Here is a 20,465-nt window from a genome sequence, read left to right as displayed (position 1 = left end):
TGTTTTGTTTTTTAAAACACCTACTTCCTAATTTAGTGTAAAAGTCAATGAAGAGACCATCTTTTTATTACTCGGCACATTCGGTGTGAATTACAGGCGTCAACTTCCAGTCTGAAATTAAACGTGACAGCTGATAGGATGAGCTTTCACCCTGATCTGTTTGTTTGGAAGATGTTGTCTGACTTGACACTTTTAAAGGAGGCTGTGATCCTTTCACAGGCTGTGAAGTGGCAACGAAAGCAGGAGCCACTTAGGAGCTGGGGCTAAAACTGAGCACTGTACCACATGAGAGAAGCATGTCTTTGCAGGAGGCTGAATGTTATCAGAGCAAAAAGTAATCATCAAAAAGTCCCACAAACCGTAGCTCTTTGTGCATTTTCAGTTTTAAAATAGAAAATCCGATGTAGAAACGTGAACTGGCTGCAACACCAAACATTCATCTTTAACTGTAATCCTCCTCCCAGTCTGTAGAAGTTAAAACTCAACTCAAAAGAAAAAAGAGAGAAACATTCTCCACGCAGGTCCAGACCAAGATACACGCCTCATAATAATGTGGTGAAATCTGCCAGACAAACAAACACACACTTCCACAGACACACGGCGAAAATACCTCGGCAGCGACAGTGCGGTGAACCCGGCCTGTGTGGCCGAGAGTCACCGAGCCAGCCACACAGCCTGTTTCTGAATTAGGCCCCTGCTTGTTCATCGTGGCCGAGGTAATCCCCCGTTCGCTGGCTGCTGGGTGACACGCTGGACTATAAATACACTCAGCCTTCATTTGTAGAGAGCAAAGAGAGCGAGAGTGAGGAGGAGTGAGGGGAGGGGGGGGGAGGGGGGATAGAGATAGGGCCCACTCCTGACTGCAGCGTCATCACCCGCTGTCTGGGCACAAGCAGGAGAAAAGGGCTGTGGGTGAAGGGGGGAGGGGGGTGAGGGGAGGCTGCTGCAGATGCTGCACTTCCCCCTTTTTTTTTTTTTTTTTTTTTCATGCCTGCACTATGAGGAACATCAGCCCCCTCCTGCATGATTAACACGAGACTACCAAACAGCAGAACCCACCGGGCTTTGCATCTGTTAAGAGAAGTGTGTATGTGCGCCTCTCTCTCTCTCTTATCACTGCTAATACTGAGTGTGTTTTCCCTCCAAAATAACAGGACCAAAGTGTGTGAAGCTGGCGAGGCGGGAGACGTGAGCAGCAGACAGGCCGGTGCAAGCAGCCGCTGTCATTAGTGTTGCGTTATTTGTTCCGGCTGCCCAGATGCCCCTCTGAGCGGCGCTGTGTGGGGGTCGAACGCCCCCTGCTGGCCGGTCACGCAGACATGCAAACACACCCACTGCCAATTTGTGCACAGAGATGTTTGCTGGGATCTCATGGAGCTGGCTGCCCAACACAGACTGAGGGTGGTTCACTATGTCAATAATCACAGGACCGTTTATTGACGCCACCAAACCGACTGGAGGAGTTGGATCACTGACCGTCGTTGGAACAATATGTTAAGACTCATAATGCCAGTAAACGTACCGACACTGATGCTACGCCTCTGACTTCTCCTGATCATTCAAAAGGAACTGCAGTGTTTCCTTTGACAGATTTGTAGTTATCAATCACAGCAGCATTAAAACTCTTCCTGAGTACAAACTGGGCGGTTTTTTTTTTTTTTGCAGCAGGAGAACATTCGCATTGAACGTCGTGACCACTCGTACAGTCTGGTATCAATCTGCTATTCTCACATTTTGTGAAGACCTGGACTTCAAAATATGAAACCTGTACCACATTTCAACCGACCTTCTGTCTGTCTGTCTATCTCTTCGCCACCTGTATGGCTGTTTGGTGAGAAGACAATAAAAGTTGAGCCCTCTCACCTGCAGTTTGCTCTCTATGTTTTTATGGATTGGATCATTTCCTTTACTTTATTGCTCATAAAACCAATTCTATTCAATAATAAAGCAATCGTGCCAATTTCTTTACTGTACTTCTACCTTGCTGTGATACGCTACCACCAGGAGGTGGCGCTAACGCACCTAAAAAACGGTTTGTCAGCTGCCATTAAGCAACGAAGGGAGAAGAGGAATACTTGGGTACCGAGCTCCAGTAAAACGTGAGAAACGCGGTGAGATAAGATGCTACAGTACGAGCAGCAGAAACATAAAGACGACTGCAGACGTCCAAAAGTTCAGTGTGGAACGTCTTCAAGAAATAAATGCCTAGTAAAGATGGCAGATCATCAATCGACCAGCTATTTACTGTCATTTAAGAGCAGAGCACCCAGCAGACAGTCGGATAATAGTCAACTGGTTCCCAGTAAATATGGAATAGTATTTTTGCCTAAAATGCTTATCCCTCGTCCTCAGGATGTTACTTTTTTTCCCCAGTCGATCCATCAAAAGAAGTCAACGGGAGCGTTTTCAAACTCTACACCATTTTGTCTGTGATGAACCTTGTAAATATCTCATCTGTAGCTGGAACAGAAAGCAACACCAAAGCTCCTGACTGGCGACAAAAAGCGTGAGCACGTTTCACCGAATTTTAAAATGGTTATTGTGTAAGTGCCTAAAAGAAGCAGCTGCTAGTTATCCGTCGGACCGTTTGCTCCGCTACGGCTCTTGCGTGCGTAAATGGACCAGCAGCTCTTAATGGTCCAAAGATCCAGACGAGCTCTCAAAGCTGGACGGACTTTCTCAGTCGCAGCTCCACGACTTAAGACCGGTCTCTCCCTCCAGATCAAGTCATCTTCACTCCCCGTGTTGAAAGGGCGATTGAAAACAGATTTATTCTCGCTGGCATTTCCAGATTAGGTCCTTTTTCTTTTCTTTTCTTGATCATACATACCTCCTCATATGTATTGATATTAGTTCTCTTTTTCTTTAATTTGAATTCTATCTGAAGTTGTGCACCACTTGCGCTGTGTTTAAATGTGCTATATCAATACATTTACTTGAGCAACTCCAGCCAGCCGGTAGTCTGACACCTATAATAAAACTGACCAGTAAACATTCGTACAAACATCTGACTCTGTGTTATAACCTGTAACCATGACAGCCTTGGTTCCAGTCTTTTACTTATTATTGTGCTAAAAATGTGTTTTAATGATGATATCATTTTCCCGCATTTGTGAATGAAAGAAAATAGTTAATTCTGCCAAAGCCTTAAAAAAAAAAAGATATATATACATATATATCTTCTTTTTTTTTTTTTTTAACCAGGTCACTGCAATCCACTGAGTTTTTCAAACTATTGTTAAATGACAAAGGACGGTGTGAAGAAAACGACATGTGTAGGCTTATAAACTGTGCTGGTGCGAGAGCTCACTATAATTTCCTGCCTGGTGTGTATACAATCTCCTCACGGGTTTCTTCCTACATCAAAATGTTACAGACATACTCTTTGCAGAGTTTACTGCTTGACTGCTTCTGACTGAAACACTGCTTCACATTACAGATGAAACAGAGAACAAACTCCAGCTATGTGTAAAACGCACTTAGCAGTTCTACATCTACTGAAGAGCTGCAGCCTACATAACACCCAGAGCAAACATTTGAACTATATCATGTATTTCATAAAGTGCTGAAACCAGATTCTCACTCTGCTGTCAAACACAAGGCAGATCTGCCCATCTGCTTGTTAGCGAGGAAACTGAAAGAAGGAGATTAGGCTATCAGTGGTGGCCAACACTGCTGGAGGGCAGGTCAAATTACAGACAGACCAAAAACACAAAGTCTCAAGAGCCTTCAGATGTTATCTGTGATAGCAAGTTTGCTCCACTGCTCTTATTTTGTTAACCGTCTCTTATTCTTCCGTATAAGAGGGCAGAAGCAGGCAGTAATCTGCATTTTCTCTCTCTGACTGGTCGTCATCTGAGCAGCAGCTCGGATGAAGGCAGGGGAATAAAAACACAACGAATGCGAGCCAGATCAAAGGCCGCTACATCCAGATGTTTCAGCCGAGCAGGAGAATCTATTGGCATAGACAGGAAGCAGAGCAGCACCAGCAGCCACCACGGCACAAGGAATAATCTCATAAAAAGGTGTGAAAATTAACACCTTAGGAGTAGCAAAAAAACAAAAACAACAAGCGAGTGAAATGTGTGTGTGGTGGTGGAGGGCTAGGCAGGAGCTCAATGGTGTTTTCTGTGGTTCTTTTTTCCCTCCAGAAACTGAGATGTCACACCTCCAAGTAGAAACCAAGACCTGACGTTGTAATCGACATTAACCACACACCCGTTAGAAGTTCAAGAACATAAATAGACGGCAGATTCAGTGGGTTCCCCGTGAGGCGTCCACACAGGACATTCACTCTGGAGTTTCTCAGCGTTTTCAGCTAAAAACACGAGGCGTCGTTTGACACGCGGACTTCGAGATCTCCAAAGACAGACATACACATGTTCATTTTTCTCCAAAGAAGAGCGCTCAATAAGTCCATTAATCATAATCCACTTGCAACTCCTTTCATGGCTTGAAACAAAAATGATGTCATGCTCACATGGCTGCAACACTGGCTAATTGCTTGGGCCGTGAGAAATGTTGGGACCCGAAAACATGGGGTCACACGCCCAGAGCGTTTGAGAAACACGGCTGAACGGCCAGGTGTTCAGACGGGGTTTAAATTACAAATTGCGACTGAAAGGAGTAAACCCGTGAATCCGATTGCACCTGCTTTCGCTGCGCTGCAAACAAAGTGCGGTATAATCATTTCCCTGCACAAGAAGCGTCGGGCTGAACCCTGACGACAGATTACTCGATGGTGGTTGATTCAGCAGAAAGCGGTGAAGTCAAAGGCTTGTTTGTTGTTGTAGAATCACTGTAAAACTGTCCTTGGAAGCAGAGTTAAAAGCCCAACTTGTTCATAGTGTAGCGAGGGTCAAAAGGTGAAATCCCATCTGTACTATACTATTATAAGTGAACACTGATGAATGAGAAGACCTTCAATAGATCACTGCCTCGCCTACTCATCAAACCCAGCTTCAAAAGTGACACCTGGATCCTTGTATTCCTCCCAACAAATGCTGCCTGACGCGACGAAGGTTTCCAAACGCACCAAAAAACACAACTTTGGAACGAGGACGAATCAGGATAAACGTATTCTTGTACACCTTTCCAGCCATGTGATTGGCCGATGAGCTGAACACGGGAGCTGAACACACACACACACACACACACACACACACACACACACACACACACACACACACACACACAACACACACACACACACACACACACACACACACACACACACACACACACACACACACACACACACACACACACACACACACACACACACACACACACACACACACACACACACACACACACACACACACACACACACACACACACACACACACACACACACACACACACACACACACACACACACACAAGTGCGCGTTCCTCGATGTCGGTGACTCCCGATTTCCTCCCGATGGGGACGCAGCAGCGAGGGCGAACAAAGGTTGAACCGGGGTATCCGTCACCTGACCTGGCTTCTGGGTGCAACACGGTGCAGTTTGGAAAAGCAGGCGACGATTAAGAAGCAACACCGGCAGCCTCATTTCAAAACACCTTTCATTCACTCACTCTCAGATCACAGCGTGCACCTGGACCGACTGGACGCCGCTTTACTGGAGAAGAAAAATAAAATCCAGGTCTGTTGCCCCATAAGAGTTGAACTCTTCCAAACCATGTGAAAGTACTGAGGCCAGAGGAAACCGTGGAGAAGTGAAATTGTATTGACCGAGAATCATCCAAATCAGCGTGGCCACAGGAAACCTGGAGGCAGCCTCCAAGTAACTTTAACCCAATCCACTGAAAGTGAGCACAGCGTTTACACTTGTAGAGCATAAATATGTCAAATTATGGCAGTGCAAAGAGGAGACGACTCAGGAAACAGGTGCACGTTATGCACATAGCTTCACAGACTTCGGGTGCTCTTAAGTATTACGTCTGTTGCAATGGAGGAAAACTCTTTAAAATGTCTTTCTCGGTCTGTTGAAGCCTCGGCTAACAACTAACCTTTTATATCAGCAGTTTGGTCGGACATCAGCTCGCTGCACGTCTGTCTGATCAATAATGTTTTAAACCTCACACCTGAACCGCCTCTCATTTAAATGTCCATCTGTTTGCTTCAGTCTTGCTAATGAAGCCAACTGAAAACAGAGCCGCGTTTCAGCTGTGCCTTTAGTGTGTCAGTGTGATTTGATGCTGCCGCTTTGATCCACAGTGTGAATCCTTCTGCCCCTGAAGTTGAAATGAAATCAGCGCCCATTGGCAGCACTGATGTCAAAGCAGCGGCTTCAACAAGTTGAAAATGAGCTGGAAAAATGTTTCTGGCGAGCGACGTGCACTTATTACGGAGCGGCATTCAGATATCAAATAGACGGCAGCGGGAGCTGGCACTGAACTCCGGCGCTGCTTATTACTCTGCTCTGAGTGGGAAGTGCTGACCAGGGAGAGGCGCATTACGATGGTGAACTTGGTCAACAGACAGACACGAGTGTGACCGTTTACTCCTACCTGCTATCATGTGAAATCACTCAGGGGGAAAAAAAAATAAGCATAAGGAAGATGCATTTTAACTTAAAATTGGACTTGTTGGACGTCACGGATGCTAAACACTGAACCGACTTACAATATTAATAAACATTTCTTGATTATTTTCGTTGCCTGTACCATCACAAGAAAGCCTTACACATGCAAACAGCTTTAAGAACACCAAGACCGTTGAGAGGTTACAGATAATCAACCGGGCGATCGGGATTACTGTCCACCCACCTCCGAGTGCTCCCCGGCTATGATCTCCAACCCCCCCCCCCACCCGGTCACAACCAGAGAAACAACTCATTTCTCCGTCGGCAACCAGAGCAGGCGAGGATCGTTTCTCCGTTATCAGTCGAGCTGCTCGCTGCCTCTGACATCCACCAAACCGCATTAGATAAACTTTATAAAGCAGCTCCAAAGACGACGTGACACAAGAGTATTATTCAGCGCGTCGCTCTTTTTGGTTGCACAACTTGGGCTTTCTACCTAAAATATTTTACAGGAAATAATTACAGCAGCTTTCCTCAGCAGCACGTGATACTTGGAGGGAAAATTAAACCTGAATGAACATACGTTTGTTGTCCTCTTGAACACTACCGGACAAGTGTTTCAGCCACACTCAAAACTAAGCCGACCAGACAAAAGACAAACCCAGATTTCTTATTGCTCGTGTTTGAGCGAGCCTGTGAGGATAAGTACCCGCATAAATCACATCACAGAAACCCAACACCTTCGCACTGGAGCTGCTTCCACTGGAGGAACCGGTAGACCTCAACTGCTGTCTTGTCAGCCATCTGAGCCTCCAAGCAGACCGAATTATAAGCTCAGGGCTTTAGAAAACGTGCTTTATGAAAGTATTCTGTCATTTACACGAGATATGTAGCAGGTTAATACTATTCGGTGGCCACAGTGGCGCTCGAAAAAAGACCCCGGCTGACTTCTGCGAGGCTTCGTGTACCTGAGGTTGTTGCTAGCGTGCAGCCAACACGGATGCTTATCTGCGATCGTTTGAGGAGGCGCAAGTCTCCTCAGCTTTGCACAGTAAGTCATCAAATTAAGCCTTAGTCACAACGTGCTGCAGCTTGCGCCAAAATCCCACTTGTTGACAATGCACACATAACTCGCCTCCGAGTAGCATGGCGCATGTAAAACATCCACCGGAGACGACAAGCGTTTCTCTGCCACCCAGGTGCAAGCCCTTCGTAGGCAGGTGCTAGTGATGGGAACAATCGTTGCACGAGTTGGTGGTGGTGGTGGTGGGGGGAATAAAAAAGGAGCAACACCAAAACCACAAATACCAGCTGTTTGGGAGAGCAGCATCTACACCAGCCTCCCATCACCGGCAGCTGACTGTGTTCAGACTCGGGAGCCCAGATCTGCTCAGAGCTGCATCACAACCAAGTACCCTCCAGCTGCACCGCTTTCAGGAAGTAGTAACCGTTGGTAATGTGTGGTTTCAGGGCAACACACACAAAATCATCATCTCAAAAAAACAAAAAAAACAACAACAAAAAACTACCATCCAGACTTGAGCACACATTTCAGCCAAACTTTTTCTTTTTTTGGAAAACACAGATCAGAGGCGTGTAATACTGAAGAAGTGAGCGTGTGCATACAGACCCCGCCATACACAAATATAAATATAAACCCTGATTTGCCTGTCACAGTTTTTGTAGGAGTGCAGCTTCCTAGCGGGGAGGCCGGATCCTGCTGACTGCATCTTTCATTTGTAAACACTTCCCACATGCCACCTGAGAGCTGCATGGCCGGGCTACTCACCGAAGGTAGTACTGTTTTAAAGCGAATGCAGCGTTGGAACAACTCCTCGGAAAGTTAAACTCTTCCCCAAGTTCAATCCACTGGTTTTTGTCAGAGACCTGAAAGAGGGGGAGATGAGATCATTAGGAGAGAAAACACACACACACACACATATATAAAAGAGCGGTTTCACTACAACCATCTGGTCTGCCACAGGTTTCCCCAATGAGGCAACACCACTATCATTAATCAATAACTTTCCCCTAACTCACTAACTAAAAAAAAAATATATAAAAAAATAAAAAGATCTGGAAATGCTGATTTGTCGGATTCATCTTCGAGTAGAAACGTGTTTCATGAAGCTCGGTTTTGTTTATTAACAGCATATATTTACATTGGACACAACAGTGAGTCCGACCGCCTCTGGGACACTATCGTTACTGTCGAGGCTAGTTAGCACGACAGCTAACGAGCTAGCTGGGCTTTTCCTTATTTTGTCGTTCAAATGCAACGAAGCCAAACTCCGACCGACCGCCTCCATCGGCACACGGAGGGGGCGACCCGTCGGGTGTCGGAGCCGCTTTTCGGGTCGCGTTCGCCGCCTTCACTACGCGGGCCTGTGAGGCCTACGGTTTTTTTTTTTTGTGTTCAGCCATGAAGCCGAAGAAAGATGGCTATGGCGAGAAAGAAAATTCAAGCTTCCCCCCCTTTGGGTGGAAAAAACACTACCGAGGGGTGGAGGGGTGTGTGTGTGTGTGGGGGGGGAGAAGAAGCCGGGGAGAGAGAGAGGGCGACGCGCTGCGTCCGAAGCGGTTGTTTCCCCGAGGCCGGGCTCCGTGCCGATAATCGATGTTAAACGTGCCCGCTAATTTCGAGTCGCTCCAGCTGCGCTGTGGACTGAATTCAAACCGCACAACAACACCAGCCTCCACATTACACAGAGACACGGAGAACTAGCACAAGGCCAAACAACCGAGCCGCTCCGGAGGGGCTTCTTCTTCTTTTCTTTTTTTTTTTTTTTTTTTTTTATTTTTTTAACACTTGTTTCCCCCCCAACCTCCCCCCCTCCTCCCCGGTTCCCCGCACGGAGTTTGTGGAGCGGTCCGCCGAGGAGTCCGCACACACGGCGGCGGCGTGCGGGGAGATAAAACCACTTTTAGTCGCCACTCACCTTCGCAAATCCACCTAAAGAGACAACTCTGATGTACAGAGCACTGAGATCCAGCTCTTTCCCACCCACGATAGGAATCTTCTTGAACGGCGATCTGTCGGGATAACGCAGGAAATAAACACACACACGTTTAAAAAACACTTCTGGTTAACTCGCAGGCACATGCAATGAAGATTTAAAGTTATATTTCTTGGGAATAAAGACGCCCCAATCTCACCCTCTGCTCTGGTGAAATTGCCGCAGCTCGTCCAGGAAAGCCTGCCCTTTCCTTCGCTGATCTAGTAGATTTTTCCCCGTCGAATTTGCCATTGTTTTTGCATGCAAAAACGGTTAAAGCCCACTTCAGTCGCTTCTTAAGACACCAAGGATCCCATACTCCGCCGGCGCTCAGTCATTCGCCGAGCTGAGTGTTTAAAAAGTTAAAGAAATAGCTGATAGCAAAGAAGAGCGGCAGCTCGCTAATAAAGACTGATGCACACAGAAAGCGAGCCCGATTCGAGCCCGGACTAAGTTCCCACGAACAGTCACAAATACGACCGATTTACCGGCAGAATAGAAACGCCGTGGCAGAAGGTGTAGAATGAATGGTTTTGGTCGCGGTTGGATTCGTTTGGAGTGGTTTGACAGTGTGTTACGGACGCAGCTCGGAGGCTATCGCGCACACTGTAGAGCGGCAGAGGGATCGAGCTCTCAGACAAAAAGATGTGAAGGCCGCGGAGCCCGGCTTGCCATGCGCGCAGCGCCCCCTGCGGCCACCGGCGACACTGCAGCGGCCAGAGCAGAGCGACTGCTGGAACAATAGACTGTTTTCTTTTTTAGGGACCGTCTGACAATTCTTCTCTGTGTTTGGAAAACGGGTCAGGAGGTACTTGGAAATGTCCCGTGGGGGGAGGGGATAACACTAATTAACATAGCTGCCTTATTATCCCAACCAGGCGTGTAATGGAGGGCAAGGACATTTAATGGTAAAAAAAAAATAATTTCAAGATGATGTGAAGCCTAAGTATATTTACTACTACTGGCTTCAAAAGGAGTCTCTTTCCTCAAGCAAGCAGCGGTCAAATATTTTCATAGTGAGTTTACTACTTGTGACTATAAGTAATGCAGCAGCTTTAAAACTAACAGTGCATTAAATCTAATAGTCTTTTGATGTGTTTTTTTTTTATTATTTTATTTTAAATCCACAATTAAATAAAGGGAAGGGACAAAATGTTCACTTCCTATTGAAAAAAACTTTCACTAAAACAAAAAACAAATCAGCACTTCTATCAATATGTTTGTAAATACGTTTTATGTGCTTTTGCACAATCAATTACCGAAGGCTAATTTACACATTTTGACATAATGCATTATAAAGTTTACTGTTATTGTTGCATAATCTTTCGTGCATTGTGCCTTAAGATAGTAATATATTTATTTTAAAAAAAACTCCATTTGTGATATTACCTACATTATTTTGACATCTTTGATTTAAAGTCATACGGAACAGTTAATACAGCTCAGGTGGGAAATCTTAATAGAAAATGTGACTGAAACTGATTCAATTTAAATGTTCATACATTATTAGATATCACAGTCCGTAAATACGCTACAGAATCATTTTATGATTTAAAATCCTGGTGCATAATTTCATAACACGCTTGTGATGACTCTTTTTTTATTTTATTTTTTTATTTATAGTGTCTCCAAACTAAATTGTTTGGCCATCGCAGTGCTTGGTGATTTTATTTTATTTTTCGTGGCGCAATCTGTTGCTGGAAACTTGCAAAACGCGGTGGTAAGCTCGCTACTATCCCTTGCTTGACCACTTCAAAACGACTTCACCTCCCGGGACGTGTGAGTGTTACTCCCGGTCCCTGTGCTCTCCCCGTGGCCCGCCGGGCGGACGTCTCTGATGGGGTTACATTCAACCATTACACGTACCCCTCTGCTCCGAGAGGAATCTGTCACAAAATGGCGGAGACGTACGTTAGCAGACCCCATTTTGAGGAATTGACATTAGACAGCGGGAAAAGTGCGCGTCCTCTACGTGTGGGGGGTTGTTTTTTTTTTATTTTTTTTGTTTTTTTTTATATCTAAATTAGCGCTGTTTTTTTTTTGCAAACAAACCGCGGCGCACCGGAGTCCACCTGCCCGCCCGGTCGGACCCTCCGACCCGGTTCCGGGCGGACGGCTCGGTCGCGCGGTAGCTTGTTAGCTTAGCACAAAAAAAAAAAAAAAAAAGACCACGAACCTTGTTGTTAATCCAATTACTTGCTCGTGTGTCCCGCTGACGGAAGATGTGTTTTGTTTTTTTTACTGCTCCGTGTCCCGGGGGGATGTCCGCCGGTGTGCACCGGGAGAACCTCCGTCTCTCTCCGCCAGCTGTTCGCACGTTTTGCGGCTCTTCGGCGCGTCGTTGTCCCTCATTGTTACCGCTAACCGTGCTAACAATGCTAACCGTCGTTAGCCTCGGCTCTCATGGAGACCACGAAAAAAAAAAATATATATATATATATATATATATATTAACAGACCTCGTGTTTTATTTTTATGCAACAAAAGCCGGCGAACAGCGTCGAGACTTTTCTAAACTAATTCAGAAAGCTGCTCGAGTCGTTTAGGACACGCCGGGTGGAGCTAACAAGGCTAGCCGCGGTGTGTTGGTCGCTATGAACCGTCAGTGTTATCATAAAGTGTCCATTATTATTATTATTATTATTATTATTACTATAATATCGACTATCTGCTCGCTGAACCCATCGCAGCAGCTGTGTGAACGTGCTGTCGGTGAACTCGACCTGTTTGACGAGCAGTCGGTTCACGAAAATGTTCTTAAATACAACAATAACACAATAAAAGTTGTGAAGGACCAAGAGTCAGGACCGTGTGTGTGATTGATCACCGCGTTGTTAGTGCAAGTCAGACCTTCATATCGATGTGATCACTCCGCTGTGGATAATTCACCACGGACTAAAATGGGTTATTAGTACGACTTCAATTGCATTTCATGTTATAAAGTGAACTTATTGAAATTCATGTTGGCTCGACCAGAAAACGGTCTTCATGATGCACACGGGGCAGAAGAGTGCATCTGGGTGGTATTAAATGATCTCTAAGCAAGTCAAGCTCAGTTTTGCATAAAAATGTAATTGGGGATAAAGATTTATGCACATTTCAAGTATTTAATGCAGCAATGATACACATATAATAAACAATTGTTGAAGTGGAGCACATTTGAAGTCTGCTGTGATACACTTTGCAGATTCATTACATTTATATTGTCTTATCTTATGCTCGTTACCTTTTGTCTATTGATACTTATTGCACAATAAAACATTATATGTATTTGTTTTAAACCCTGACATAGTCTGAGGATTAAATTATCTGTTTTGAGTTATTTTTAAATTTTCTGTGACAGCCAAACTGCTGAAAAAAACAAAAGTATTGTGCTTTTTAAAAACAACAACATCAACACAACTATATGAGACTCATTGGTAATGAAAGCCTCGGCTCACGGCAGTCTGGCCATTCATAAAGAGCTTTAAAAACCATAAGTAGTTCAAAAGAAGCCCCTAAAATCAATAATTTTAGTGTAGATTGGAAAGGTGTGCCAATAACCTCCATCAGATTATCATAACGGACACTAAATATAATTTAAGTGTCATTTTCAGAGGCATCAATTCATGCATTTATCACAAAACACTCATGTATGAAATCAACTTGGCCTTTATTAATTCATATTATGAATGAATGTCACACTGGTACACTTGAGGGAAATATACGGTGACAGTCTGTTAAGAAAAGGTAAATTCAACTCCTGTCCTTCATCCGTTTACACTGCATTGAAGAAGTGATGAATGGTGAGCGGTGACTGTGAATGTGCACTTGAAAGCTCCACAATCATGCCATCACTACAGAGGTCCTCATGCGATGTGACAATCAGGCCTCTAATGGCATATGGTGCAAATGGGGCCAGTAAGCCCAAGCTGCCTCCAAGCACCCAGACAAAAGGTCCCAGTGGGATGCAGAAACCGCATGTAACGTCCTTACACCTCCCTGCTTGCTCCCTGAGGCCTCCACCACGCCTGAGGTTCACTGCTCTGAGATAACCGTGGGCGGTTTGGTTTGGCTTATCTTGTGGAAAAGGGCTCCATCTTCTGGCAGCCAGGCATCACGGCCAAATGACGGTATGGATCCACCTCATTTGCTTAGGAACATATTGTACTTGAAGGGATCAGTTGAGAGATTTTAAACTGGATTTTGTCACAGTTGGAGCGAGATGCATGCTGGGAGATTAAGGGAGGGAGCAGTGGGTGGCAGTGAGTGATCCTAATACAGATGGAAGATATGCAGTATACACTTAGTCCTGTCGTTGAAAACGTTGAATGTCTGTTGGACACTTTTTCATGAGATTGTTTTAAATATTAAATTTAAAAAAATGCATGCTGCACATTGAATCCGTTTATGTAATGTTTATTTTTAGGAACATCTATAGACAGTCGGTGCCATCACCACCGGTTTGTATTGTCTGTCCCAAGATTGGCCTTTTATAGATACACACAACTCAGTAAGAAAATACATGCAAAACAGCATAAAACACAAACAATGAATCAGTCATAATACCACAAAACTCAATGACACACATCAAACCCTTCATGTCTACATACATGAATATAAGTTGTAGTAAAGAAAGAAACATGAGGTCGCGTCTTCATAAAGATTTCACTACTTCTACAGGAGACCTATGAAGCTTCTAATAGGACTACCAGTCATGCTGAATAAGCCAACACTGCATAACCTGATTAATGACAATGCATTTATGTTTCTTGATTAGAGCTGCATCAATTAGTCAATAAATTGATTGGTTGATGGACAGAAAATAAATCACAGACTACTTTGATAATCAAGATTGTTTTGACATTTTTATAATGAAAACATTTTGAAGTTATCTGATTCCAGATGTTTAAATATGAATATTTTCTTGTTCCTTTCGTCCTCCGTGATAATAAACGGAATATTTTTTGGTTGTTTCGGTACAAAACAAGACATTTTACACTGCATCTTTGGCTTTGGAAAATACTAGTCAACATTTCTCACCATTTTCTGTTATTTTAAAAAGTCAACAGGTAAATGATTAATCAAGAAAACAATTGACAAATTAATCTATAGTCATGGTAATCATTATTTGGTGCCCTTTCATTAATCCCAAACTGAAAAAGTAACATTTTCCGACCCTTTGGTATGCGGTGGAAAATACATGACCACATTTCACACCATGTTGTACTGCCCCCATGTCATCAGTTCAATAACACATCACATACATTTCAGCTATGTGTGTGTGTGTGTGTGTGTGTGTGTGTGTGTGTGTGTGTGTGTGTGTGTGTGTGTGTGTGTGTGTGTGTGTGTGTGTCTGATGCACTGACATTTAGCCTACAGAAACTGATTGATTGTGAATGATTGTAGGTACACAGTATGGATATTTTATGTGTCAAGTGGAAGCATTTTAAACTAATTCAGTGTTCACATCTTTGTTGGCGTTTGATTTAGTGTTTCAACCTCAAATTCAGAGTTTTATATCAGTTAATAAGGCGCTTTATATTTGCACAGATACGCTGTTTGCTTCTGCTTGAGCGCCACAGTTGGTCAGTTAACTGATTTTGTCTATGCACCTAAATGCATTTATGCACCGAAATATTGTTCTTTGATTACTTTATAAAATTGTAAAAAAAAAAGAGAACGGCACTACTACATGTTGTTGAATGATATATAGGCCTGACCAGACAAACACACTGTGACATATATTTGAAATCATGGCATCCGTGTTCAATGCTGATTAAATGTCACAGTTTTGCAACAAATCCTGTTGGACCTGGAACCAATATGATAATATGATAATCAATAAGCTGACAGCCTGTCCTGACTGTGTTGTGGTGATCTTCACATTTCTATATGCCCTCCTCTCTGGTGGACAGTTACAGCAGTGTCTTTCTATTAAATCTAAAGAAGGTTGGAGGACAACTAGTCCTCCTCAGAGAAAAATCTATATCATCAGCAGTATCGTCTCCTGTTGCAGTGAAGAATAAAAGATGAGGCTTCCTATTGTGTTGAATTTTGTGGAAGTCGTCACTAAGTCTGCCCAAACTCCACATTGCATTAATTTGGACACAGACAGATCCACCATTCGTTTTCTATTCCAAATTGAAATGCCCTCATTTTGTGATTCATAAAGCCTGTAAATATCTTTGTTTCTAAAAATAAATGTCTTGAATCACTCAAAGGCACATTTTAATCATGTCTGAGATTTCCTCGATAGGTTTGGCTCATAAAGAACACAAACTGTGTGTTTGTCCATTGTCATCACCAGGTGGCGCCTGTGTTTCATGGTTAGTTCAGAGTGAAGTTGTATTAAAGATGTATTCTCTGCTCACGAGAGGTTTCAATCCTATAAAAATATTCACTACCAAATACACTGAGGTGTTATATTTGTATTTGTCATTATAAAAGCTCTCCTATTTGCTCTTCTATCTACTTTAGTTATAACCAGTAGTCATAGTTACCGTGACACCTGACCAGAGTGGATCTATCATGAGTGAAAACAGCTGTTTGTCCTGCTGACTCAGGAGGTGACACTGCCAACAGACCAGTTATCTAAACTAGTGTCCCTGTTGTCCACCACAGTAAAGTATCCTCACAGTACTTTTATAGCAGTTGATGAACAAACTTACCTATTTTAAGGTTTGTACAGGAGATGATACATGATCTGCACCAAAAATGCACATTAAACTGTTAGTTTGGAAAGTTCCTGTCAATCACAAAGATGTAGCAAGGTGTCCACCTGTTTCTGGGATATTTCTGCATCTGTTTCAAGACTATCTATTTTATAGGTTAATTAAACTCACCTGTGTACTGTATTACACTGTGGGTTGATCGTGTCAAAAACACACTCAAAACTCAAGCATATTTAATATCTATACTGTATGTACAAAATGTGATATAATATTTGCAATAACAGGAAAATGACTGCTCTCAAAATGTAGTGAGTTTTCTTTAAATAAATGTGAAAATAAGTGAAACAATGCTGTGATTTGTTCAGTGTATTTTCTTACTCAAATAGTAATTTTTTTTTAGTTTGTTCATTGAAATTTAACTATCAAATTTACAACATATTTAGTCCTACAATTTATTCCTTATCAATGCACTTTAGATATAGTTCTCTTTGTCATTTTGTTCCCCTATAAAGGCACTGCGTATGTAAAGCATATAATTACCATAGTATAAGATATGGAAGTTGGCCACAGTGTCCTCCTGCAGGGTAGCTGTAGCTAGTAACATTGAAAACAACTCAGCTGTGTTTTCACGCTCTGACCTCTCTGTTATAAAGACTCCATATAGTGGATTTTTTACTTTTCAGGAGTTTTCTGTGTTGAAGCTTGTTTATACAAGTATGAACTATTGCTTGTGGTCTTTTAGCAAAGTCGGCGGCGTCTTCATGTTCATTGCATACCCAAAATCCAATGGGACTTTTTTTTATTTAGACTTAGTAACATACAGGTGTAAATAATGACATTAATGATGACTCATTTCCAGCCTTGTAGCTGGCACACCTTAATGAAATGCTTCTGTTGTTAGTATTATGAATCAAACCTGTGCTTTTAATCCTGTGAAACTTCTAAACAGCTTCTAGATAAAATATGTCTGTGTCTCTGCAGCTCTTCCCTGCTTCACAGGAACTAACTGATTCTGTGGCTCTGTTTGTAGAAGAAGATCTGATTCAGCAGAAATGTCCACCATGAAGAACAGAAGAAGACAAGAGCAACACTAATGCAGAAACGAATGCCTCATCAAAATAACATTAAACTAGAAAACATCCCAGTGAAACCCAGGAACAGCCCAGAGTCCTTACAAACCAAGTTGGAGACAAAGTAAAAGCAAAGAGTGTCTCATTTGTCAATTACCACCAAGTAGTGTTACAACAATGCTTTAAGCATGAGTTCGTACCTTAGACGGAGGTTTGTACCTCTTGGCTCCGCTGTGAAGACTGGCACTACTTAAAAGCCGATATTTGGGGCATGCAGTGAAAAGTACATCATGAAAAATGTCCTGTGAAACATCAAGTGATGACCAGAATTCAAATTTGGGTGATGTTTTACAAACAATAGATAGAAAATAAACAAAATGTATTTTATTTATTTCATATTCCCAGGAAGATTCCCATTGAGTTTAAAAATCCCAGAGAGACGTGACCAAAGTAGCAGCTGCACAAACCCTCAACATTAAAATGCAACATACATAATATACACAAAAAAATCCACACTAAAACACGAAAAAAACTATTCCAATACAGTGACGTCTCATAAGAAAAACAACCACATAACTCAATCACCACATTCTTTTTGACATCCAAATTAATCAATAGATATAAGAGTGTCTAATTTGAGATGAAATAAATTCCTTGGTAATGCTTTGGCAATGTGTTTTTGATATGAAACCTGATGGACAGTAGACAGCTGCTGTCTTATTGTTTAGGAACAGAAGTGAATTGGCCTGTTCAAAGGCTGACAAACACATCTGTAGAGGTGCATTGCTCCATAACAACAGAGAAGCTGTGTAAATTAACACTTTGCATTGTTAACTTTTGGTCATCTGCCTCTCTGATTTTGTTTTTGAACAAGAATCTGTTCACATTTGGTAGTTTAAAAATAATCAATGGCCATGCTACCAGGTCTGTGAGCCTGTAGGAGCAGCAGCACTTGATGGAGTGATGTTTACCATAGTCGCCAATATTTGTTAATCAGCACTAACCACATGGTAGCCAACAGCTGAGGCTGATAAAATGTCATTTAAATTAAAACTATTGACCTGCTAACGGGGCAGCTGTGGCTCACATGTTTGAGTGGGCTGCCTATTAATCATAGGGTTGGTGGTTCGATCCCCACGTCCTTCTGTCCACATACAAAAGTGTCCCTGGGCAAGACACTGAACCCCAAGTTGCTCGTGATAGCAGGTGAGCACCTTGCATGGCAACTTTGGTGTGAGTGAGTGGGGAAGGAGGTGGTAAAGTGCTATATAAGTGAAGATTATTTACCATTAATAATTTCATCCATCCAACAGCTGTTTGGGAACAGTTTACTAAGAAGCACAAATGCCCTACTAATGGTGGTGCTGGAGGAAAAGTCAGGGGATCTTCAAGGTCATTAAGATTCATCCTTCTCAGACTGAAAAGTCTGATGAGGATGCAGATAATTTGCTGATTAAGTCAGAATTCATTTTATGGGACTATGAATGTCTACAAAAATCCATAACGATGCATCCATTTGTTTTTAATACTTCAGTATGGACCAAAATGTTTGACCAACATAAAAAGTACCATTTATCTAACCTACTGATAAGCAGGTGTTTTTTTTTCTGGTTACCAAAGTTACAGAGGTGGAATGCAGCACTTTTAGAACAAAAGCTGCTCACTTAACTCGGGCGCACCATCATCCTCAATGCCTCTGTTTCTAAACACAGCAGAATCATTTGAAAAGCTGCTCTGCGTGTTTTGTAGTGAACAACAGAACAATCTCCAGTTTCAGGGAGCTTAAAGGAGTCAGCTGTCTGACTGGGGAGGCAGCTGGAAGATGGCTGTTTCCTGAAGTATTTATAACAAAAAAAAAAAGAAGCTTGTAGTAAAGAGGCTGCCATGGTTTCACTCCCCAATGACAAGGGTGCGGCTGAAACTCAACACAAACCCGTCCTCCTCCCCCCTCACGAGACCAGGCGGCCCTGAATAGCCCATGAAGAGATAGTTGGATGTAAAGGGACTCATCCTCTTCATTGTTAGATATTAAGCCTGTTTACCTGATGGGTCGGGAGTGTTTACATCCGGACATTGTAGCAGTCAACATGATTATATTTCTATCAGGCAGGGGTTTAACCCTCCATTATTAGCGACTCTTGACAACAATGAGCCCTTTTGATAGCTGGGCTAATACAGATTCAAATGAAAAGATTTTCATTTTATCTTTCACTGATGTCCACAGTAACTTATGACTCACCTTTTTTTTTTTTTTTTTTTCAAAGAACTTTGTTGATTCTTACTTGCTTTGGTCTTTTTTTCTCAGTTGGATGACACTTCGTTGAACAAATCTACATGATGTGTTTTGTTAACTTCACTTCCTCCATGTTTTGGGTCCCATAGATCCTGTTGATACCTGTTCAAAAATGATTACAATAATTGAAAAATTTGTTCAAAAAAACAAAACAAAATCTGTTCAATTATTATTATTTATTTATTTGGGGGGGTGGAGAGTGGGGGGGGGGTTCCTTTTGACATTTTAAGAACTTTAAAAATAAAATATATAAATAATTGGATTAGTGTCTCCCCGAGTTTTCCACAGATTCCTTACGCATTTGATGATGGTCTCAAAACGGACAAAATGCATGTTATATGGGCCATGCATGGGTAAATACCATAAATATATGTTTATTTTCATTTTCAAGTCATACACAGGCAATGGAATAGACAAAGAAAGTGACATGATATGAACATACCTTTGTATGTTTTGGCTCAATCAGACCCCAGAGAGGTCTGACTCCTTGTTAGAGCCTGTGCTGTAACTGAGGTAATGTGTTATTTTCTGTAGTGATTTTCTGAAACATGTCGGTTCAGAATCTGCTTTGTATGTAATTCTGACAAAAACGGTTATAAAGAGTCGAGAAGCTGTTTTTTGAGTAGTTTAAGGCGGCCCAAGCTTTCCAAAACCCCAAGAAGAGCATGAAATATGGTACATGAGTCCAGCAATGGATTATGGATAAGTGTATACAATCAAGCACTGTGCATAACTACAAATTTGACCATAATAATTACTTAAGGGTTTCTGTATGATATCACTCCTGCCTTTATGCCAAAAGGAGATATTTCACTTTTTTGAAGAGAGAGAATCTGAAGATAGTCTATATAATAAACTACCCAACAGGATGTAAAATAGTTCAAATTGGCTTTAACTAAAATCCTACTTAGACATGGCTGCTT

The 20,465-nt window shown here is 42.5% G+C and overlaps 1 protein-coding gene across 1 annotated transcript in view; it reads right to left on the bottom strand.

Annotated features, from left to right (window-relative positions):
- The window catches only part of arid2 (AT-rich interactive domain 2), a 37,187-nt gene extending 25,285 nt beyond the window's left edge, over nt 1-11,902 (bottom strand). The window contains exons 1-4 of the mRNA XM_069700158.1: nt 11,703-11,902; nt 9,687-9,872; nt 9,470-9,563; nt 8,320-8,417 (exon numbers count right to left, since the gene is read on the bottom strand). Of these exons, the coding sequence (XP_069556259.1) occupies nt 8,320-8,417; nt 9,470-9,563; nt 9,687-9,778 (284 nt within the window). The 5' untranslated portion in view covers nt 9,779-9,872; nt 11,703-11,902. The remainder of the gene's footprint in view (nt 1-8,319; nt 8,418-9,469; nt 9,564-9,686; nt 9,873-11,702) is intronic.
- Nucleotides 11,903-20,465: the final 8,563 nt, after the last annotated feature.

The sequence above is a fragment of the Brachyistius frenatus genome, unplaced genomic scaffold, assembly GCF_029030835.1.
Source record: "Brachyistius frenatus isolate BFR_SWC_R1_liver_20210118 unplaced genomic scaffold, ASM2903083v1 Contig_32, whole genome shotgun sequence".
Taxonomy (NCBI): Eukaryota; Metazoa; Chordata; class Actinopteri; family Embiotocidae; genus Brachyistius; species Brachyistius frenatus.
The sequence above is the reverse complement of the archived record's forward strand: the minus strand, read 5'-3'. Positions and strand labels throughout refer to the sequence as shown.